Source organism: Lotus japonicus, chromosome 1 (genome assembly GCF_012489685.1).
Source record: "Lotus japonicus ecotype B-129 chromosome 1, LjGifu_v1.2".
NCBI lineage: Eukaryota > Viridiplantae > Streptophyta > Magnoliopsida > Fabales > Fabaceae > Lotus > Lotus japonicus.
In genome coordinates, this window is record NC_080041.1 from 6,357,147 (window position 1) to 6,379,392 (window position 22,246).

The window sequence follows — 22,246 nt, forward strand, 5'->3', positions numbered from 1 at the left end:
AAAATGAAAGAATGTGTTTAACAAGGTAAAGCACAGAGATAATCATTAATTCAAAAAAAAAAAACAGTTATAAAAGCATTTACATGCACCCTTATTTCAACCAATGCTTATAAACGCTTCATCCTTTAAATTACACCTTTCATCTATCTACGTTCACTTGTTTAGCCTCATTCTCTTTGTGATCAACTTCATATAATGCTTTCCTTGAGATAACTTTTTCCCTTCAATATGAATCTTAGCAATCTTAAAACATGCATACACCTTGAACCTTCTATCAAACATGTAGTTTTTGCAATGGCTTGTAGCAGCTTAATGAAGGCAACTAAAGCTATGCTTGAATATCTCATGTGCAAACGAATGTTAGCACTCACTTCAAGGAAAAATGTGAAGGAAACTTATCATATGTTTTGAGATGAAGTTCGGTTTATGTCACACTCAACTAGTATCTAATCACACACTTAAAGGGTATAAAAAGAAAAATAAACTATGGTGGGCCTGTCTTTACAATGCCATGCAAATTAAGTATTTAGATACTTAGTCACACCAAGTCCCTCAAACCATGAAACTTAGGGACTACAGGGAGGCTGGAAAGCCCAACACATAATAGCACTAGAACTTGATTCACATGCAGCATGACACTCTATTAAGTTCTTAAGCAACACTGAAAGAACTTGCTGTGCTCTCCACATATCTTCTTGCTCCTTTGAACCACCTCTTGTCTCCGGCTTGAGCCTTGCAAATGTATAGCTTTCCATCTTTCACAGCTGCTCTAATCAGTTGGTGCTTACCACCTTCATCTCCATCAGCAGTCCTTGTCAACACAGTCAAAACATAGTACTGTTTCCCGTCAACAACAGGTGTTGAACTCTCTAAGATGTTTGCGGTGGCAACAGCATTTGGATCAAAACCACCCTGAAAAATTATAGTGCATACTAAGTTAGTATATGCAATAATATTTGGTGCATTATTTGTTGAGTAAGCCATCATTTCAGTCCTAAAAAGATATCAAGACAGTTACTTTAATCCCTGAAAGATGGTAATTATCTTTTTCATCCATCAAAGATGAAAAATGCAATCAATATAGTCCTTTTGAAACATCAATTAAGTCCCTGAAAATCACTAAATTGATTGCCTTTTTCATCTTTGTGGGGAGGAAAAATGTGATTTCTATATTTCAAGGACTATAGTGACCATCTCAATACCTTTCAGGTAGCAAAATGATGGTTTACTCATTTTTTGTGTTTAATTCTCAGTCACATTACCTCAGCTTGAGTTTCGCCGAAGAAGGCCTGTTTTCCTAGTAAATAATCCACCTGCAAAGATGAAACATCAAATCTTGAATTTCAACCAGCAAGTAGCAACTGTTCTCATTGTCTTCAAAAGTTTATAGACATTGTACTTTTTCAATGATAATCATTCAAGCTATAACTTTTGTTTCTTATTGGTTAGAAAACCAGCATAAGTACTAGTTCAAAACAAGTACTATAGTCTATACCTTAGAGAGGAACTCCTCAGGTGAACCATAGTCAGTGATGGACTTCTTATCAGTTGGAGTCACTGTGACAACGACATTGCTGGTTGAATCAAAGTTGTCCTCATATCTAAGAACCTGACCTGTGTACTCAACCTCTTTGCTTGGGTTCCACTTCGAGGGAACAGAAAGTTTGAATCCATCTCCATTGTATGGGAGGAAGTCTGTGTTGGTCTTTGGTTTTCCAAACACATTGGCTGCAAGCAAAACAATCAATATTGCTCAACATTTTCTAAAAATTTGCAGAACACCAATATCTAAATGCTCAAGTCATTTCATCTCCCATATAAGGGATAAAATTCATTTCTGGGCCCCCACCTAACAACTTCAACTTTTGAGATTAGTTTATCCTTGAATGGCATGGTATTAAAGACATTAGCCAAATGGTGCGAGTGAGCTTATACTTCAAGCCAAAGGACAAATAAACCCCCTTGGAGCTTCAATTCGATGCCTAAGCTTCTTAGTTGATTTAGTTCTGGACATTCACCATCTAGGCTTAAGTAAATTCCTACCTTAGGATTATATCCTATGATCACTCAATTTATTTCATCCTAAACTACAGCAAGTAAAGGGTGGGCAATTCACAAAAAGTAGAAGGAAATAATACTGGCAGGCTCTCGTGGCAAGGCTTTGTGGAGATAGGATCTTGTTCTAATCTTAAGATAGAGTTTGCTGCTATAATTCTATCTTATCTTTTGTTATTTTCTATCCTTGTTTGATTATCCAGCTTGGTTTTGATTACTTGCTAAACAATCTTATCTCTTTGTATTTGGGTAAGCACCCCTCGTGCTCTATTTAAATACAAATCTTGGCTTATCAAAAAAAAAAAAGAAGGAAATAATACACTTCAGTACTTCAATAGAATTTCAGTTCAAACCAAAGTAATTGCAGGCTTGCAGCCACTTGAATGTCACATGAATTTTCATGGTACCTAAGATACTACATGGTTCCCTAAAGCATACTACTGATCTTTTAAAAGAGTGGAGCAATCATGCAAATGACTATTAGTATTAACATGTTTGATTTCACATTTAAACATTCCAGAATCACTTCTCATTTCACTAAAGCTACCAGGAGTCGCTTACTCTAAAGGTAAAATCAATTTCAGGCATGTGAGTAGTTTCTGAGTTATAATTAATTCTGAGTAAATAGAAGCTGATCCAAACATACTATACATCCATTGAGTTTCCAAACACACTATTTCATTCCAACCAAAGCCAAAGGTTAGGTGTTATCACTTATCATCACTTGAGTTTTGTATGAAATTTCGTTGAAATAGGCTTAGAATTCAATTTAGGCCTAACTATACATAAAATCTAACTCTGAGTAGTTTCTGAGTTATAATTAATTCTGAGTAAATAGAAGCTGATCCAAACATACTATACATCCATTGAGTTTCCAAACACACTATTTCATTCCAACCAAAGCCAAAGGTTAGGTGTTATCACTTATCATCACTTGAGTTTTGTATGAAATTTCGTTGAAATAGGCTTAGAATTCAATTTAGGCCTAACTATACATAAAATCTAACTCTGAGTAGTTTCTGAGTTATAATTAATTCTGAGTAAATAGAAGCTGATCCAAACATACTATCCATCCATTGAGTTTCCAAACACACTATTTCATTCCAACCAAAGCCAAAGGTTAGGTGTTATCACTTATCATCACTTGAGTTTTGTATGAAATTTCGTTGAAATAGGCTTAGAATTCAATTTAGGCCTAACTATACATAAAATCTAACTCTGAGTAGTTTCTGAGTTATAATTAATTCTGAGTAAATAGAAGCTGATCCAAACATACTATCCATCCATTGAGTTTCCAAACACACTATTTCATTCCAACCAAAGCCAAAGGTTAGGTGTTATCACTTATCATCACTTGAGTTTTGTATGAAATTTCGTTGAAATAGGCTTAGAATTCAATTTAGGCCTAACTATACATAAAATCTAACTCAGGGCACTTATAAGAACTATTTTAGACATATCTTGGTCAATGTGGGACTAGAAACAGAGAATTAACAAACAGGGCTATGACTCATGTAACACAGCTTGATGAACTGATGAGAAAGAGAAAGCAAAATACCAGATTCCCCATAGGCTGCATCAGCAGGAGAGACCTTAGAGCCAACAGCAGCAGCACCAATGAGCACAGTGAGAGCTAACCGGCGAGAGACAATACTAGCATCATCTTCCTCTTGGGTTGCTTGCTTTTGGGCCTTGCAAAACACCTGGTTTGGCTTGGTATTTACCACTAGGCGTTGTATTGATGAGGCTCTAGAAGTGAGGGCATGGTGGTACAAGAAACATTGAGTTGAAGCCATAGTAGTGCTGTCTCTCACTCTACCACTCTTGTGAGATCACACAACTTGTGGTGTTGGAAATTAGTTTAGATGTTGTGGTGTTGGAAGTGGATTATTTGATTCGATTTTTAGATTTTTTGTGTGGGATAAGATACTAGGGGCTCTCATTGGTGCCACGTATTCTCATTCTTATATTGCCACAGGGTGACACTGCTTCTTATATTATTTTGGCTTAAAAGCATTTGTTGCCCCTGATGTTTCATGATTCAAAATAGGAGAAGGAGATTCGAACCCAGGCTATGTAAGTGGCAAAACCGCACTTTACCAATTAAGCTACATAGAGAATTGATTTATTTAGTAACACAATTTTATTTATATCATTAACCCCCCTTCCCCCTCTCTCCTTCTCTTCATCTTTCACCCCCAATTTCTGGTAAAACTCCCTTTGAGTGGTTACCGATTGGGTTTCTAGGAAAGGGGTGGGTTGCGGTGGTGGCCGATTGGGTGATGGCGGCGGAGTAAAGCGGCGCGACGGTGAGGCTGGGGATTGGGTTTCCAATATGGGGGCGGGGGTCGATTTGCGGTTGTGGGTTGCAGTAGGGATGAAGTGAGGTTGGGTGTGGTGGGTTTGGGGTTCGGGTGAGTTGTGGTTTGCTGGTGTGGGTGGTTCTGGGTTGCGGCGGGGATGAGGTGAGGCTGGGTGTGGGTTCGATGGTATTGGGGTGTGTTCTGGATGAAGATGAGATGAATATATGAAAAGTCTGTTTGAGAAGGTTTGATTTTGCAGAAAAATGGGATCTCTGGGTTTGTTTCTGAGTTCGATTTCTGGATTTTGTTTCCAGATCTGAGAAGAGAAGCACAAATTGATGGAGCTTTGGAGGATCACTTCAAGAGAAGGTTGTGCCCTGGTTCTTCACTGTATCCGCTTGGGTATTCTAGTTCAAAATCAATCCCTTTTGAGTTTTGTAATTTGGCTTCACTCAGGTTAAATTACTGGCTGGTACCATTGTTACTATTTTTCATATGCAATAAACATCGCTGCTTTCAAATTCCACATTCTGAATCTGCAACCAGCAACCCTTTCTTCTCTGCAGTTTGAATCTCCGCACAGGTACCTCGCATTTCAACTCTCATTCTCTTGAACAGAGATCAAATCACGCTTCAACTTGTTGCAATTCTCTGATGGTTTTTGTTTTCAATTCGTTCGAATCAATCATGCTTTCGATTTTGATATTTTACACTCAGAGTTAGAGATAAACTTGCAATGTTAAGTTCTTTCAGAATTCACATTCAACTAGTTAGCTAATCAGAGTTTTTTTGTATTTGCTTTCTTGTTTCGGTTTGATTCGTAGGAAAATGGAGAGACTCAAAAAGATGAAGGGAATGAAATAGTGGGAAGTATTTGGGTTTATGTTTATTACATTTTGATGAATAAACATGATATAAATAAATCTTTGTTCATAATATTACTAATTGTTTGTGTAGCTTAACTGGTAAAGTGTGTGTTTTGCCACTTTCATGTCTTGGGTTCGAATCTCCCCCACCCCTTTTTAAGTTTTTGATTTTTATTTAATGACGTGTCATTTGAGGAAATAAAAGAAAAATAAAAAGAAAAGTCACGTCAGCCCCTCCGTTAGTTTTTTAACGTCAATTTGACGGAGGGGCATTCGCTATACTTTCTCAGAACATTGAGGGTACAAACGTTGACAAAATTAGAAGAAGGGTGTCATTTGCACGCCCCTAAAACATCAGGGGCACAAAATGCATTTAAGCCTATTATTTTCAATCACATTTTAATATTTCTTTAAAAAAATTAACGGTATGGTTGTTGAGATATTAGATGTAGGTAGTTGGAATTTCTACCCCTCTTAGAATTGGTATCCCCTTTTAAATTTTGAAAATGTCCAAAATATCCCTCTTTAAATAATTCTTAAGCTTTGGTATCTCAGGAACACCCCGAGCTTTAAGTTTCGGGATATATTATAATTTTCCTAATGATTTTCCCGAGGTTTGGTATCTCGGAACACTCCAAACTTCAAATCTTGGGATATTTTATAACGTCTCATGATACTTATCCTGAGATTTGATGGCTCGGAAACATCCTGAGTGTCTAATTCTCTCGGAATCCTTCCGAGGACTATGCCTCGGTAATTTATAAACGTGGATATCCTGAGGTTTGTCAAGCTCGGAGTGTGAAAAAATGTGTTCCTGAGGTTGCCAAACCTCGGAAACCGTACTCGAAGAAATTGATCAATTTCCGAGCCTTATACCTCATAAGAATAACGTAAATTTTCCGAGCTTTTTCCGAACTTGCAATTTCGAGACCTAAAGCTCGGAAAACAACTTTCAATCCCCAGGCCTAAAGCTCAGGAAAATGGGTGTTAAAACAGGGGCAATTTCGAGTTTTTTAGAAAATACATGGAGTATCAATTTAAGAGGAGGGTACCAATTTCAATTCCCTTAGATGTGTACCACCAAGGCACCAAGGAGCATACAACTTGACAGATTGTTTTTATCTCTTTATCTTTCTTTCGGTCACATCAGAATCACATTATATATAACATATATCATTTATTTTCCATCTCTCTATTTCTCTCTAATGGCTTACATTCATTAGGTATACATAAATCTTTATTCCATTTATATTGACATTGCACCTTGTCAATCATCTTATCTGGGTTTCAACCTCCTTGTTTTACCTATTGATGATAATGTCGTCAATTCCACAGACATCCTGAAATGCAATTTAGGCAGCAGCTAATGTCTAATGAGTGCAATGTCAAGTTTCCATCCTCAATCTAGCACTCAATTCAGACAGAAGGGTTCCCTACAAATTCCTGCAATGTCAAGTTTCCATCCTCACGTGAGTTGAAAATGTTAGGTCCAAGTAAGCTTTATTTTTGTTGGGGACGAGTCTCGCGCAAAGAGTGTAAGTGAAGGATCTAAATGCAATTAAACCAACATTTTTCATTTTTAATTTCTTTAGAAGGCAACTCGTGAGTCAAAATTAGCCAAAATTGGAAAATCCAAAATGGGAAATTGACGTGAAGGTGGAGGTTCACGTGTATTTTGCTATTTGATTTTGAGAATCAGGTGCATGTGGTTGGTTGCCCAATTATAATCTATTTTCATAAAATAAAATAAAAAGCTGTTTGGTAAGATTTTTTTCGCAAAAATACAACAAATAAATAAATAAAAATGTGTAGTTGAAATTCTTTAAATAATTGATTCAAGTTGTACATGTTTTATTCTCTTTTAGCATAGTCTAGGAATTGTTAACTCTACTCTAATACGGATGTTTCCGGCTCGAACCGAATTGCAGTAAAGGGACAAAAATTATTTAAATGGAGCATGAGCCTGCTTTTTTAGTTTTAACTACTCTTCTTAGTCTTCTACAGTTCTATACTACTCTATTTCTCTCTGCCAAATAATTGCAACTAAGCAGCATCCTCCATCTCTCTATCCTTCTTCATTCATTCTGGTTTGTGCATCAAACCCTTTCACACTTTTTCATCATCATCTTCTTCTTCCTTTTCAGTTTGGCTGCTGCAGTTAATTGTTGATATTTTGACACCTCTTTCACTTCACTCTTTCAATTTTGTTGTTTTTATTTTTTTGTGATATTTGCTTCTCTGGTGTGAATTATTTACTCTACTTAGACTTTTGCAGGTGTTCAAGGAGAGTGGAATATACTTTGAATTTCTTTGTTTATTGATCTGTGTTGTCACTCAGAAGTCAAATGCTTCTTTTTTGCTTTTTAATTGGGGAAAATGAAAAAGGAAAAAAAATTGCGCTACCCCATTTTATTCTGCTTACCAAAGTTTCTATCTTTTCTAACAAATTTGATTTTTTTTTTCATCTACCAGTGATCTTGACAATTTTTCTTTAAAGCAAGCAATCAAATTTTACTATTATTTTTTCACTTTTGGGTGTTTTGTGGCTTCTGTGTCTACCTTCCATGGTTAATTCATGTGGCTTTTCATTCTTTTCTATTATGAAAAGCAATTGGTATTGCTGTTTGTTTTGAAATTTTGACCTGGGGCACAAGTTTTGGGCTTTTTCTTATTGGGTGTTCTGGGTTACTGTTTGTGCTTTGAAAATGGGCAATGAGTGTGATAAGAGGAAATTTAGTGACATGAAAGTGAAGCTATAGTATTGATTGAGCATGTGGATTTAAGTTTCTGCACTGCCAATTTGAGTGGAGGAATCAGGGGCACAAGAGAGAGTTGGATGAAGCGTGGGTGTGACAATAGGCTATTGTAAATTTGCTTGATGAATTGCGATTAACTATGTCGATTGACAGATAATTTATATTTCCACTACTGTGTTGACATTTGAAGTAATTTTTTGTGAAGGGAATTACAAAAGGAACAAGTATTCATTTGAGTTTGTTTGTAAAAAATGAAAGCCTTGTAGTCGCAGGCTTTAACTTGAGGGGGACTGCTTAGTGCTGAGAAATATGATTTACTGTTATGTGATTTAGAAAACATTTTCGGTTAAGTTAATTTTTACTCGTAGTGCACCCAAAGTAAAGGGTGGTGTTGTGTAGCTGACTTTCAATTGTTATATTTTTCTGAGTAAATAGTGTTGGCCTATGTCTTGTATGACAGACTGCAAGACCAACAGCTCTATTTATACCGAAACTGAAACAATCAAAAGACAGATACTTGGCTACAGCCTTTACTTCGGGTCTCAGACTCCTTTAATGAAGTTAAGGCTCATTTTCATCAATAACAACCTAAGCACATCTACATGAAAGATGTAATGCTGTTGAAACATTGAGCTTGATAAAGTTGAAATACATACAGGCTAAAATGATTAATTGTCTGAGATGTTTCTTTTGTGATCTTAGACCCACTGGACTTGTTTCATGTTAGATGGGTTTAACTTCTTGTCTTACTTTATGAGTGTCTGACTTGAGTTAGAAATATATACTTTCTTATATCATGTTCAGTGTAAAAAAATGTATGAATCTTATTACGTTATATTTACTTAACAAATCTATCACATTCACTTATGTGTATTATTTATTTGATTTTTCCATGAGTGGTGATTGATGCTGCATTGGTGTTAGGCATCATGGCTATTACATACAAAGCTTTATGACGTTCTTTTTTTTGTTCTTAGAATTTCGGGAACAATGTCTGACAAAATCACAGCTGAAAACCTTCTTAACACCCTTGTGGAAACAATTTCTCATGCTGAGCATAAAAAATCTGTATCATTCTTTGAAGAAGAGAAGCCTAACTCAGTGAGCTCCCAATTCAATAGACTGTTTGGACGCCAGAAACCCGTGCACCATCTTCTAGGGGGTGGAAAATGTATGATGCCAATTCTACTTAGTTTCCTGTAAAATCTATCACGTTGGCCTAGTTTTTTAATTCTTTTCCCTTTTGAATGATGTAGCTGCTGATGTCTTGTTGTGGAGGAACAAGAAGATCTCTGCTGGCGTTTTAACTGGTGCAACAGCTATATGGGTGGTTTTTGAATGGCTTAATTATAATTTCCTAACACTTTTGTTCTTTGCTCTGGCTCTTGGCATGCTTGCACAGTTTCTTTGGGCTAATGCTTCTGGCGTGTTTGGCAGGTTATCCAAGCTTCTTTACGATCATTCTTTTTTGCCTGATTTTATGTAAATGTATTACACTGCTTTACAGCTTTTTGTATTTTTGTTCTCTCTGGTTACAGGAAGTCATCTAAAGTTCCTCGTTTTGTTCTCCCAGAAGATTTCATTGTGAATATTGCAACTGCGGTTGGCTTTGAGGTTAACCGTGGTTTGAGGGTTCTTCAAGATGCTTCTTGTGGAGGAAACCTTAAGCAATTTCTTCTTGTATGTCTACTGTTGTGTTTACTTGTGTTGTTATTGTCATTTATATTCCAGAGTAATGCATAAAACATAGTTTTCAAGTTAAACCATTCTTCACTTTCTGAGTCCAGGATTTGATTCAGTACTTGTTTTTCGATCAATTCCATTTTTTCTGTTTGCTTCAACATCTTACATTTATTCCAGATTCATGCATAGCAATATTTCTTTCGAATTTGTGATGATTGTTAAAACATTACCAGGTTGTAGTAAGCTTATGGGCTGGTGCTGTGATTGGGAGCTGGTGCAATTTTTTGACTGTCATGTATATTGGTGAGAGACCTCCTTTCCTTTCATATTGTCAGTGTGTGTTGGCCAGAATGTATGCTTAAATTATTAAGTTGGACAAAGTTTGAAAAGTATATTTCAAATTTCAATTAATCCTACAATATTTGCTCTAAAAAACATGAATAGTTGAAAATGGAATTTATAATATTTTATCGCTTAAGGACACTATTTGGTCTCTCTAGTTAACACTGTGTGTGGACATTTTTCCTTCTAGTTGATTTTTCATCTCATACTGGATTGATATTGACTTTTTTATGTCATGTCCCAAGGTTTTGTTGCTGCTCATACATTCCCAGTTCTGTATGAAAGGTATGAGGATCAAGTTGATGACTTTGTGTACAAGTTCCTTGGTCAGATGCGAAATCAATATCAGAAGCTGGATTCTGGCTTGCTTAGCAAAATCCCCAATGGAAAGTTCAAAGGGAAGAAGCATGAATAGGTTCATCCTTATGTAAATTGTTTGATTGTCTGTATCCTATTCTAACTTAAGATGGAATTGAGGGAAAAACCTTAATGAAGTAACTAGGGAAAAAGAATGATTTGTGTCATGTGGTTACTGATATTTATTTTGTGCTATGTTGGGGGCTTCAAAATTTGTGCTGTCATTATTTGTCATTATTGGGAGATTGTGAAGGCTTACAAAACAGAGTTGGATATTATGTAAACCTATGTAAAAGGAATTTTTTATCTTCACACTTCAAATTCACCAATACTAAGATATAGAAAGAGAAGAAAGAGAAATGAATATGATTAGTAATGTGATATGAAAATATGAGAGATATGAAGAAAAAGTAGGTGAAAATGTGATGGAAAAGAATGTGAGATGTGAATGATTATCAAGTTTTTCATTTAAATCATGTCATATGGATTTTATTTCCTAAAAATTTGTATTTTTTTGAGAATTTATTGTTGAATTTTAAATGCATGTGTCATTTTATGATTAGAAAACTTGATAAAATTGATATAAAAAACTTGATAAAAGTTTTGTCCAATATTTAACTTTATATAAAGCTGCCTCCAAAATGAGCATAATTTCTTCACGCAATCAAAATATGATTCATTCCGAACAACTTTTTCTTCTATTTTTTTTATGCAACTTTTTCTTCTATCTTACTTTCACTCATTTTTTCTATATAATGGATAAAGGTTAGATATACAATGCGAGTACTATTTGTGTTGCTGCCCAATAGAAAGCCTAGTTACTTTCTTAATGTTTTAATAATTTTTTTATGTGACAAAAACTCCATTAATTTCCACTTTTTTAACTCACATGTCATATATATTGGATAATAGTAAAAATTGCTCTTATGAAATTGCACCTAAGTTTCGTCCATGTATCTTAATTTTACCTTCAGTGGTGATTCACAAACCACTCTACAAGTTGACCACTTTGGACATCTCATTTTATGGTGGTTTGTACGTGACCGCCACAAATTGAAAAATTGTTAACAAAAAAAATTAACTTTTCTGACCCCCACAAAATGAGGTGTCCAAAGTGGTGATCACCACTCACCACACCAATTATTTTTGTTTTACCCTAAATATCTTGTTTAGTGTTTAGGAATAATTTGTTCATAATATGATTTTTTTTAAGAATAATATGATATAAATATGATATCAGAACATTTATAATTAGGTGGTTTCGATCTTTATCATTCTTAATTTTCTATAAAATATGAATTTTTGCATATATAGAATAAGTGAACATATGCATTGTTGATGACAATGTAATTAAAATTATTTGTGTTATTTATCTCTTAATTAAGTTATCTATGACTTAGCTGTTTCATGAAATATGTCATAATATATATATATTTATCACCTAGCTCTATTGACTTCTTCCCCTTTACTCTATTTGAAAAGTCATGATGGTGGAAATGGCTTTTATTTTTCTATGATATTTCTTTTCAGGCAGTTAAACACTATTACAATGTAACTCGAAAGAACAGACAATTGAGGTGGAGATGGAATATGTGTGTGCTAACATATCTTTTTCAATGTACACGAGATCAAATTTGGCCCAAACCAACCATGTAAAGATCTTAACCCTTTGGCACCACTACTATATATCCAAGTCATCCATGCATGTGCCTGCGTGTGACCACAAAGCTCAAGCGTGTGTTGAAACCCCAAGCTCCACATGTTGAACGTGCATTGCAACAAGAAGCCATGAGCTTTGCCAATGTCTTGTCCATTATGGAAAAATGTATGGAGAGAAACCCCACCACCTCACCATTTCTCACATCAAAACAAAACCATTAGCCCGCAAATGGTAAAAGAGTAAAAATAAAAAACTTACTTTTCTTTTTCTTTTCCTTTTCCAAAATTGCTAATTTTTAGTGTATAAATGCATGACGTGGGGGGAAGTTGAAGACCCATGACTTCATCTTTTCTTCACGTCAACTAGTTAGACAGAGTACGTGTGCATTTTGTGGCAAAGGTTCAGTCATCTGTTCTGTTCTTTGCTGCAATAATGGTGGTCTTGGCTTGCAAAGAATCTCGTCTTCCCAAGTTTTTCATGGCTCCACCTGAATTACAAAGCTTTTGCATCCAGAATGAGAGTGATAGTGACGACGATGATGATGGTGATAATGATATTGATATAGCGCCAGCAGCATAGATATATCAGTACATTGATTAGGATGAAGCAGAAGCACTGAGTAATGAAGAGTTATAGCTAGTGTTTGTTTTTCTGTTTAGAATAAATAAGAGATGGGTTAATCTTGCTTATTTGATTTTGCTGAATTTTATATTAGAGTAGGAAGTAGTAGTACGTAGTACTGTTTTGTTTGGACTATTTGTGTGACATAATGTAGAATTATGATGTTTAACTATTTCTGGTTTAACTCCCCTTCCCTTCCTTCCCTTCCCTCTATGGGCTACTTATCTCATGAAATTATTTAATCTTATCCTATATGAATCAAATATCAATATTGCTTAAAAAGTGAGTTTTGAATTAAACGCATTTCGTTTTTATTTGATTTGTTTTTTATAAATAACCGTATTGATTCATCTAAAATGAGATAATAATCCTATTAGATAAGTTAGACAACTCTATATTAAACAATGAAATGACCCAATTATAAATGGTTTGCATAGTTAATCAACTTATGACTACATGAATAAGAGTTTAATTAATTTGCAATGACATTTCTTTGTTTTAATTTTTCTTTTATGGCTGCGTTAGGATTAAAGGTTATGATAATAAGTTCTTAGACATCTTGTTTCCAAATAAAATTAGGATAAACCACTGATCCTCATGACTCCAAACCACAAAAGACAATTCTAGAAATTGGAAGTGGTTGGGTTTGGGTGATACTGATTTTCAAGGTGACAAGACGTAGAGGATTTGGAGCTTGACATTGCTGATATATACTAGCTGCAACAATTATGAATGGAATGGTTATTTTTCTCAAGGTCTCTTTGAGAATGTTTGGTACACAATAAATTTTAACAGTAGAAAAGAAAATTGATTTTGAAAAAAAAATATATTGCTGACTACTCACAATGGGCACGTTGAAGACCTGTTGATAAACGGATTCAAGAGCTGAATTGCTCCAATGAACTAGTTGAATAGGGTGTGTAACAGTGAATTGGTCACACTCATGCCACATGGCAAAATCTCATTGGTTGTTGTAATTTCCAGATTCTTATCTCATCCTAATTATTTGGGGTCAATTATTTCGTAGTAAATTATTTTTTTTCCACCAAAATTCATATTTTTTCTTCTATAAATAGAGACTTGGTTCATTTGATTTGGACACAGGAAAAAAATGACATTTTCCCCCTCTAGTTTTTCTATTTCACTTGTTTTAATAATGACTATCCCTATATCTCGTCTTTTTTTACTTGCAAGAAAATATTAATTAAGAATATAAAATTACTAAAATAAATTACTAAACTAGAAAGAAAAAAAATTAACTTTTAATTATTTTAATTTAAATTGATAATTGTTACTAATATATAATCACAAAAACAAAAACATAAAAGAAAGTAAGAATATGAAATAAAAGTGATGGGGTAGGGTGTTGAATTTTAGTAAACAAAACCATTATAATGAGTAAAAGTTGAATATGTGTTGAATTATTAGGCGGAAGAGAAAGAAAATGATGCGGCATATAAAAAGTGAAAAAGAAGGGTGTTGAATGAAAAAACCATTTTACATAGCCTAATACTTCCTCCGTTCCAAAACTATTGTAGTTTTAACTTTTTTATTTTGTTCCAAAACCATTGTTGTTTTACATATCCAAAGTACTTTATCTCATTCTTTTCCATTAATGCCCTCATTTAATATTACATCACCCAAGTATCACCTCTTAATTCCACCAATCACAATTTTCACCAATTAGTTGACCAATGATTTTCATTCTCTCTCTTTCATATAACTCATATTAAATAAGGGTGTTTCAGTCAAATTATAACATCAATTAATGAATTCTTAATCTTTGTGCATAACTCTTAAACTACAATAGTTTTGGAACGGAAGGAGTAGCTCTTATCGTAGCAGAAGTAACTTTAAAAACATTGTTTGTCAATGAGAATGGTGAAGTGAATGAAACTAGATTTTTCACCCGTGCGTTGCACGGGGAGCATATATCAATCAATTCATACTTTATAAACAAATAAGTAAGTATAAATCAGCGCAACAATATGACGACGGCTTTTAAAACGACATAAATTTACACCAATTGACCAAAATATTTAAATGATTTCCATGAATAGAAGAGCATACACCTGTATAGATTAAATCATGCAATGGTATTCTATTGAATAAACCATCAAATAAGAACAACTCCATTATGAAAAGGATTTGAGGTTCTACACAGTGTCGCAATGAATGATATACAAAATTGATAATAAATTAGCAAAATGATGTCTAGTTGATCCAAGCTATTCCTCAGGGAAAACTCCTCTATAATCGGAGATGAAGATTCACCCTTCAACACTGAAGTAGGGGTCCCCATAATCAACAATGGAGCGGAACCCTCAATAGAGGGAAGGGATGCCTGAAACTGACACATAACCTCTGAGTCAGAGCAGATTTTCTTAACTCAGTACGATGGTTCAAATATCGAGTTTGAGTTGTTATTGACTTCAATTTTGAATAGAAATGTTTGATCAATGAGTTCCAAAACATCAGCAGGAACTTCAAAATCAGCAGGATCCTAAAAAATGAAAGAATGAATAAACATCAGCCCCATAACGAATTCATATAAATAAAAGAGTTAATAGTACATTACTTACCTTGGTTGGATCTTTGACCAAAGCAGCACGTGGTTTATTAAGAAGGATCTCATTACTACGATTAGCTTTTAGCTTTAACTAAAATATACTGATCTTCAGAAAAGGATCTCATTAATAGAAACTAAACAACTTATACCTCAACTAAACTATACAGATCTTCAGAAAAAAAGATCTCATAAACAGAAGAAACAATTGATACAAAGGTTAATCTCTTTTCACTAAAATAGAAAAATTCATGGCAAAGCAATCTCTTTCAAAGGTTAAAAATAAAGCTTATTTGATTGTTCTCAGCCAAAAATTATAATCAATTTTTCATCACAATTTTCTTCTCAAAATATGTAATGAGATGAGAACAATAAAATCAAGGTGAACCTCCAATGACGACAATGTTGAATCGTGTAGATACCTTTTCATGGAATGTGGTTCCTTCACTTTGTTGCAAAAGTTCTTTCTCGGCTGATCCTCTCTGCAAACAAATGTTTCAACTTTATGTTGATTTTAATACTCAAATATCTCTAACAAAAATAGACCTTGAAAGCAAGATATATTGCAGCTTAATCTCAGCCTTCTTCCTCTGCCACAGGCAATCTAAAGCTCTGTCAGCATCCCCACTGAAAATAGAAATCAGAACATAAAATCACAAGTCAGTAGTTGCAATTCTTAAAAACTACTCATAGAGGTGCATCAATTCAACATAATATCTAGGTCCATTACAGTTAGAGAGGGAACAAAATATGTCCACATACATTTACAAACATAAATACAAAACACAAACTAACAACCAAAACACAATCAACTTCCTAGTTAATTTAAATAAGCTATCTTCCCTTCATATAGAAATTAAACAGATCCTCCTGCAAAGATCCTAAAACTCTGTTCATGATGATGTAAGTTAGCAAAAACAGAGGATCTCCAAACAAAAATCATTCAAGAAGATCTAATGAGAGAAACTGCAATGGGTAATCATAGTAGAAGCTGATAATACTTCCTACTTACCTAGAGTATGTATCAATTCTTATTGTTTAGCCCATCTCCACATCACCTGAAAAAAATTCAAACTAAAAATTCAAATTGTGAAAATCTACATGAACCATAATGGTAACCGGTAGTAAGAATCAAGGAGAAAACTTCTATTTATCCATTAAATTATAAAATATAAAACACAGGCTAAAGAGAATCGCAATGGTTACTGAAGTTGAAGGCACTAAAATTTAACCTGCAATAACTTCTCCCCATGTGGATCAGGATTCATAGGTTTTACATGCCGTTTCCTAGACTTGAATACCTCACTGACACTTAACTCTTCATTCTTTTCCTCTGCCCCCTGAAAACAAAATAAAACAATAGGATGAATGAATGCCCTTCCTGCACCAAGTTCAAACGAAGCTCTAGAAATGAGTACAATACTTTCTTAGCTCTTGCTTCTGCCTTTCTTTGTTTTTGTCTAATTTTCCTTTTCTGAGAAGGAAGCAAATTTGACATCTCCTCATCTATTTTGACACCATCACCACTCACCAGCAAAGAGAAGCACATGATAGGAAGCAGTAAGCTTTCCAAACCAGCACACTCTAGCCATCCCTTTTTTTTTGAAAGAGTAAGAATATCATTAGATTTATTTGAGATTAAGCCACTGCCAAAGTAATAATAAATACAAAACAATTACTCATTAAGAGTTTATGATGTGTAAAGCATGCATCTGTAGATGATAAAAATCAATTTACATGGCCAATGCACACAGCCTTTCCAGCAAAAAGCCAAACATGACATTATCAAATAAATCTCGGGGAGGTTGGAGTGGTTTCTTCGAGCTACGGAAAATTTGACAGTAAATAAACCGTCACACGTATGCTTGAAATAATATAGTTAAATTAAAAGGAGAGATTAACTGAAACCAAACAGTGGGAATTGAGCAGAAAATTGGTTATTAAAAATGAGAAACATGCCATGAACTTGAAAGAGAAAGGGGAAGAATGAGTGTGTTGCTGCTTCTTCTTCTACTTCACATTATCAATCGGAGCCAACCTCCAAATCGGCGTCATCGACCACCTTAGAGGCGCCATCTGCAACTTACTAATTTTTAAAAATAAACAAAAAAAGTTCAACAATTAACCAATGCACAGTTTAGTATTAAAAAAGGAGGAGAAAGAAATTCATGCCACGTGTACAGGGAAGATAGTGGGGGAGAGGGGACGTTTAAAAAAAAATCAGCAAAGTTATGAAAAAGCCACGTGTACAGGGAAGATGTGAGGAAGGATGTTAGTTTGACATGTGGAATTCCACTTATTCTAAGAATGCATGAGAGAGCATAATGCATGAGGAGCTGACACCTCAGCATTTGGCTCTTTGAACCTTTGCTCTTTTAATAGTACTCCATCCGTCCCTAATTATAAGCTAACATTGAGACTTTTTTTGTGTCACTAAATATAAGCTAACCTTACAAAAGTTAATATTTCTTTCCATATTCACTCTTGCATTTATTGGTAGTGGAGCACCACCATTAGTAGTACAATGATGAAAAAGTGTTATCATAAATAGGGGTAAACATAGAAAGTTGTACATTTTTTTTTAAAACCAATGCATCAATTAAGGTTTTCTTAATAAGTGTGATTTTTACAACTTTAGCTTATAATTAGGGACGGAGGGAGTATTATTGATTGATGATGATTATTGATTCGATACGAAGATAAATTCTAGAAGCCAAATAACATTCAATATTCGCATTAAATTGTAAACTGATTTCAAAGATAAGTTGGTAATAGTTGGACTTGGAGGCTGTGCATACACGGCAGTTCTCGACTTCTCGTCCATAAATTTTCTCATTTTTTTAATTTATTTATTTTTTGACATCCTCATATTGTTTAAATTATATACACATATTTTTATACTAACTGTATTTACTTACATATATATACATATATATATATATATAAATAAATATATATACAAATACATATTTAGAATTTTTTTATATTGCCTTATATACCGTCTTATTGATAAATAAATAGAGAAAATATTCATTTACTAAATCTAATAAGTATTCGTGAGTGCGAGTAATTTTACATGTCACAAGTTTAATTTTTATGTGTAAGTATGAGTAATTTTGTCATCCAAACTCTTTTCCCTTCTTTCACTCGCTCATTCTTCTCCCACCCAATCTCCACGGCCACCACCTCCCCTCTACCCTCTCATTCATGTACCTCCACAACTACCACCATTCCCCCACTAAGATGAATGCTGGTGGGAGAAGGAAGAACAAGAGGAAAGAAAGAGAGAAAAAAAAATTAAATAATTAAAGGAAGAACAAGAGCAAAAGAGGGAAAAATATATATTAAATAAATTTTAGAATGAAATAAAATGATTAAACAAAATTTAAAATGACAAAAACTTACATATGAAGAGTCCACATAAACTCCCTCGAACCGATCAGGGCCGTGTATAGACTTTTTGTGGCCTAAGGCGAAAATATTAAAGTAATTTTTTTAACAATAATCTTAAAGAGACATAATATATCATACAAATTATCAATTTTTTAGTTTTTTTAGCTGCGAAATTATTTATCATCGTTTTTATAATCAAGCAATTCTAACATTTTACTTTCCATAAATAAAATATCTAACTCATTCAATCCATCTCGAACATTATTGACCTTACATATGATTTAAACAATTTTAAAAAACTTCTCTAAGTAGTAATATAAAAACTATATATATCTCAATTTTAAAAAACTATAAATATATCTATCTATCTATCTATCTATCTATCTATCTATCTATCTATTTATAAACTATATAAAGGGAGAATTTTTGCAGTCAGGAGAGCAAATATGGAATTCAATAATTTATTGCATAGGACACAAAATGTAAACATGGTTATTTCAGTAAATATGTATATTTTGTTCCTTCAGAATCAATCTCAGGCGTTGCTCATAGATGGGCTTCCAATTGCATTGTCTTGGCGGCTTTCATTCCTGACGTATCCGTTGAGAACCTTTGTCTCTTATGTTTTCCTTATTTAATTTCGTCGGTTTCTCTTTCAACCTCTCTTCTATTTATTCTCAGACTTTGTTTACCGTTCGCGGATTGCCGATCGAACATCTATTTCTTCTTCTACAATGATGTTCTACCGAGGTTAACAGTCTTTCTACCTCATTTTCTCTGCTCTGTTTCTTTCTTTTTATTGTTACCTCCCTCTTTTTTGTTTTCTGTTTCCGTTTGATGTAAATCTTGGGTAATGTTGTTATAGGGCTTAGGATTATTAGGAAGGAGAGCAGAGAATGCAAGAGAGGCTGAAGTTCCAGCAATAGCAATAAGCCTTGCTTCAGCAGTAGCAGATGTACCAGTGTACCACCCTTGAATGCTCTTCGCTGCCATGTCTCAGGTTTTTCCTCTTTCGCTTTATCCATTTCCATTCAATGTTTTTTTAATTAATTTTCTTCTTTGTTTTTTCAATTCACTGCCTCTGTTATATTTCGTTCATCCATAATCGGTGAGTGTATTATTGCTTCAAAGTTACCCTCAAATCATATGTTTTTTTTCTCTATTCTTGGAAAAATCAATTCATTAATTAACGAAGGTGTTTCTACCCTACCTTTACTTCCAGCATCTGCTTTATGGTTGTTGCCTCATAGAGTCTTTCAGGTTATTTTTCTGATTCAGCCCTTCAACTTTCTGATTCTACCTTACCGATGCACGAATAGCTCTAATAGTCTTGCAATCATTTTTGTGGAGCCTATGGAGAAAGTGGTTCATCTAAAATTGTTTTATGATTATTTGTATTCGCAGCACACCTTTAAGCAATATGCTTTGATGGTAAAATGATCAAAATGAGCCACTTTCATCCATAATTTCAGGTGCCTGCCCACTACCTGCTTTCGTTTTCCTTTTTACTGCCATCTTGATTATCTGGTTGCATTCTGAACAAGCCATGGAAAACACTGCATAGAGTCAAGAACCCCTGCATCCATTCTCTCCTCATACTCCCAACTGACATAGAATCTGTATGTTTTACTATATTAACTTTTGCGGACCAATTTTTTCAAAGACAAGTCCACCTGTGAAAGGAAAAATAGGGGTAATAATTAGAATTTCAAATTATGCCCTTTGTATTTTGTTGTCTTTAGTTTATTTGAATCTTTGAATCTTTTATCTTGATGTTATTGCTCCAATCTGTTTACAACACAGACTACTGCACTAAAGACATGCCTCTTTCATAGATCTTTTTGTTCTTTTGGTGCATTGTGCAGCCTCTATTGATAAATTGGGTCTTAAGACAGATCTTCATCATAAGTCTCCCATGAGAAAAACTTAGAATTGTCAGGAATAATTTTTATCTTCATCATGAGTCTCCCTGAAAATTCGGTGCATATGCATGCTTTGTTAACTCTATGTCACTGGCACTTTTGCACTTGTACTTTTGTTCTTTGATTTGTTTTTTTTTATCTCACTAATTTAGGTTTGTTTTTTCATAGAGACATTGTGTACCTAAGAAAATATGAAGCCATGAAGGAACTCAGAGAGTTGACAGCAGAGCATCCATGACCAATTTGAAGACAAGTTACAAGTAATGTTGATCTCATGTTAAACAACTCCAAATCCACCTTGACCAATTTTATTATCCAAACTGAAGTTGCTTTGCTTATATCATTGATGTTGTACTGTTTATGACTAGGAGCAGCCTCACTTGAGGAGCTTACGATGATAGATAATCTCATTTAGCTCAACTTCTTAATTAATTTTCTGTTGCAGAAAATATCAGAGCAAATCAACAGCTTTCTCCTTTCTGTTTTTAATCTTTCCTCTGCATACACTCTTCAGATTTCACTGTCATATGATGGTTAAATTGGGTTTCAGGAGGCTGAATTGGATTGGACTAAGAAAAAAGACACTCTGAAACTACTAATAATGAACAAACATGCTGCAAATGAAATTTCTATAAGTCAGACTGGGTCAAGTTCTCAATTAATGTTTGGAAGTTAATACTTAATAGTGTAACCTCTAAAATCTTTGAACTGAGACTCATTTATGTTGATTGAACTTCATGGTTGTTTCTCTTATTTGGAGTTTTTGGCTTGATGATTTGATTTGTGTCAATTTGGTTTTTTTATTTTTTTATATTTTGGGTGAGGTTGAATTAACTCCTCCCGGGTTGTATTTGACAATTATACTACTTGCAGGTGCATTTGTTGGATGTTCATTTGAAGGCAGCACTATCATGAAAACTGACTTAGGGAAGGATGAAAATTGACTTAGGGAAGGATGAAAACTGTTCATTAAATGTGTGGTTACTCTTGATTTCAATCCTTCTCATTCTAGGGTATAATTTAATGGTGACTTGAAATATTTTTTGACAGGTCCTACCTGCACAACCTTCTAAAGCAATAGATTTCCACAATAATATTGATATTTGTTCTTCTGATTCAAAAGCTACAAGAATGGATTTGTGTGGCATGATCTCTACGAAGATGATAAATCTTTACCAGCCCATGAAATTAGAATGTCCTCAAAGGTTCTGAGCTCTTTGACAAATCCAGCCCATGTTATCATATAATGTTAGTTATACAATATGAATGTTACACCAAAATTTAAATACTGGATAGTTATTAGGTATACTCATTAGTGTTCAGTTATACAATATGAATGTTATCATATTAAATTTGAGAAAGTTTTATAATAGGAATTTAGTAGAGAGGAAAAATGCTATCTATATTCTCTTGCTTCTTTCATGTATTTTCTTCTTCCTTTTAATAATTAGCAAATTTATGATAGAAATAAAATCTCACAACCGTCACAATTTAAGTGGCTACATGATTAATTTTTTATTGGAAAGAAAAGAGTTTATTTATGATCAGTTCACAAGATAAAGAAAAAAGAACACCTCAAGAAGACAAGAAGTGTTGAACCATATTGAATCTATATATATCTATCTATAAACTATATAAAGGGAGAGTTTGAGCAGCTTTGGGGGCAAACCAGTCATTCAACAATTAATTTTAAAAACTATGAAAGTTGGGCATGGGTATTTT

General features: G+C 34.1%; 2 protein-coding genes and 1 long non-coding RNA gene across 5 annotated transcripts; 1 reads left to right on the forward strand and 2 right to left on the reverse strand.

The window, feature by feature from the left end:
* Positions 1-371: 371 nt before the first annotated feature.
* Positions 372-3,925, reverse strand: LOC130733272 (oxygen-evolving enhancer protein 2, chloroplastic-like). The gene is made up of 4 exons (XM_057585401.1): positions 3,614-3,925; positions 1,496-1,728; positions 1,263-1,313; positions 372-912 (listed from the first exon to the last, which is right to left on the reverse strand). Exons 1-4 carry the CDS (start codon positions 3,849-3,851, stop codon positions 652-654), a joined length of 783 nt encoding a protein of 260 aa, XP_057441384.1. The 5' UTR covers positions 3,852-3,925; the 3' UTR covers positions 372-651.
* A 3,227-nt stretch (positions 3,926-7,152) lies between these two features.
* On the forward strand, positions 7,153-10,674 carry LOC130733273 (reticulon-like protein B8). Its single transcript, XM_057585402.1, has 6 exons — positions 7,153-7,311; positions 8,958-9,151; positions 9,237-9,417; positions 9,519-9,660; positions 9,897-9,966; positions 10,251-10,674. The coding sequence occupies exons 2-6, from the start codon at positions 8,971-8,973 to the stop codon at positions 10,418-10,420; spliced, it is 744 nt and encodes a 247-aa protein (XP_057441385.1). The 5' UTR covers positions 7,153-7,311; positions 8,958-8,970; the 3' UTR covers positions 10,421-10,674.
* A 4,031-nt stretch (positions 10,675-14,705) lies between these two features.
* LOC130731548 (uncharacterized) lies at positions 14,706-17,341 on the reverse strand. Of its 3 annotated transcripts, none has more exons than XR_009016725.1 (5): positions 16,633-17,340; positions 16,442-16,549; positions 16,222-16,267; positions 15,632-15,836; positions 14,706-14,993 (listed from the first exon to the last, which is right to left on the reverse strand). It is a non-coding gene; the product is annotated as an uncharacterized LOC130731548 (long non-coding RNA). The 3 variants fall into 3 exon arrangements; XR_009016726.1 differs by lacking the exon at positions 14,706-14,993 and adding an exon at positions 15,047-15,146 and having other exon boundaries at positions 16,633-17,341; XR_009016724.1 differs by lacking the exon at positions 14,706-14,993 and having other exon boundaries at positions 15,396-15,836; positions 16,633-17,328.
* Positions 17,342-22,246: the final 4,905 nt, after the last annotated feature.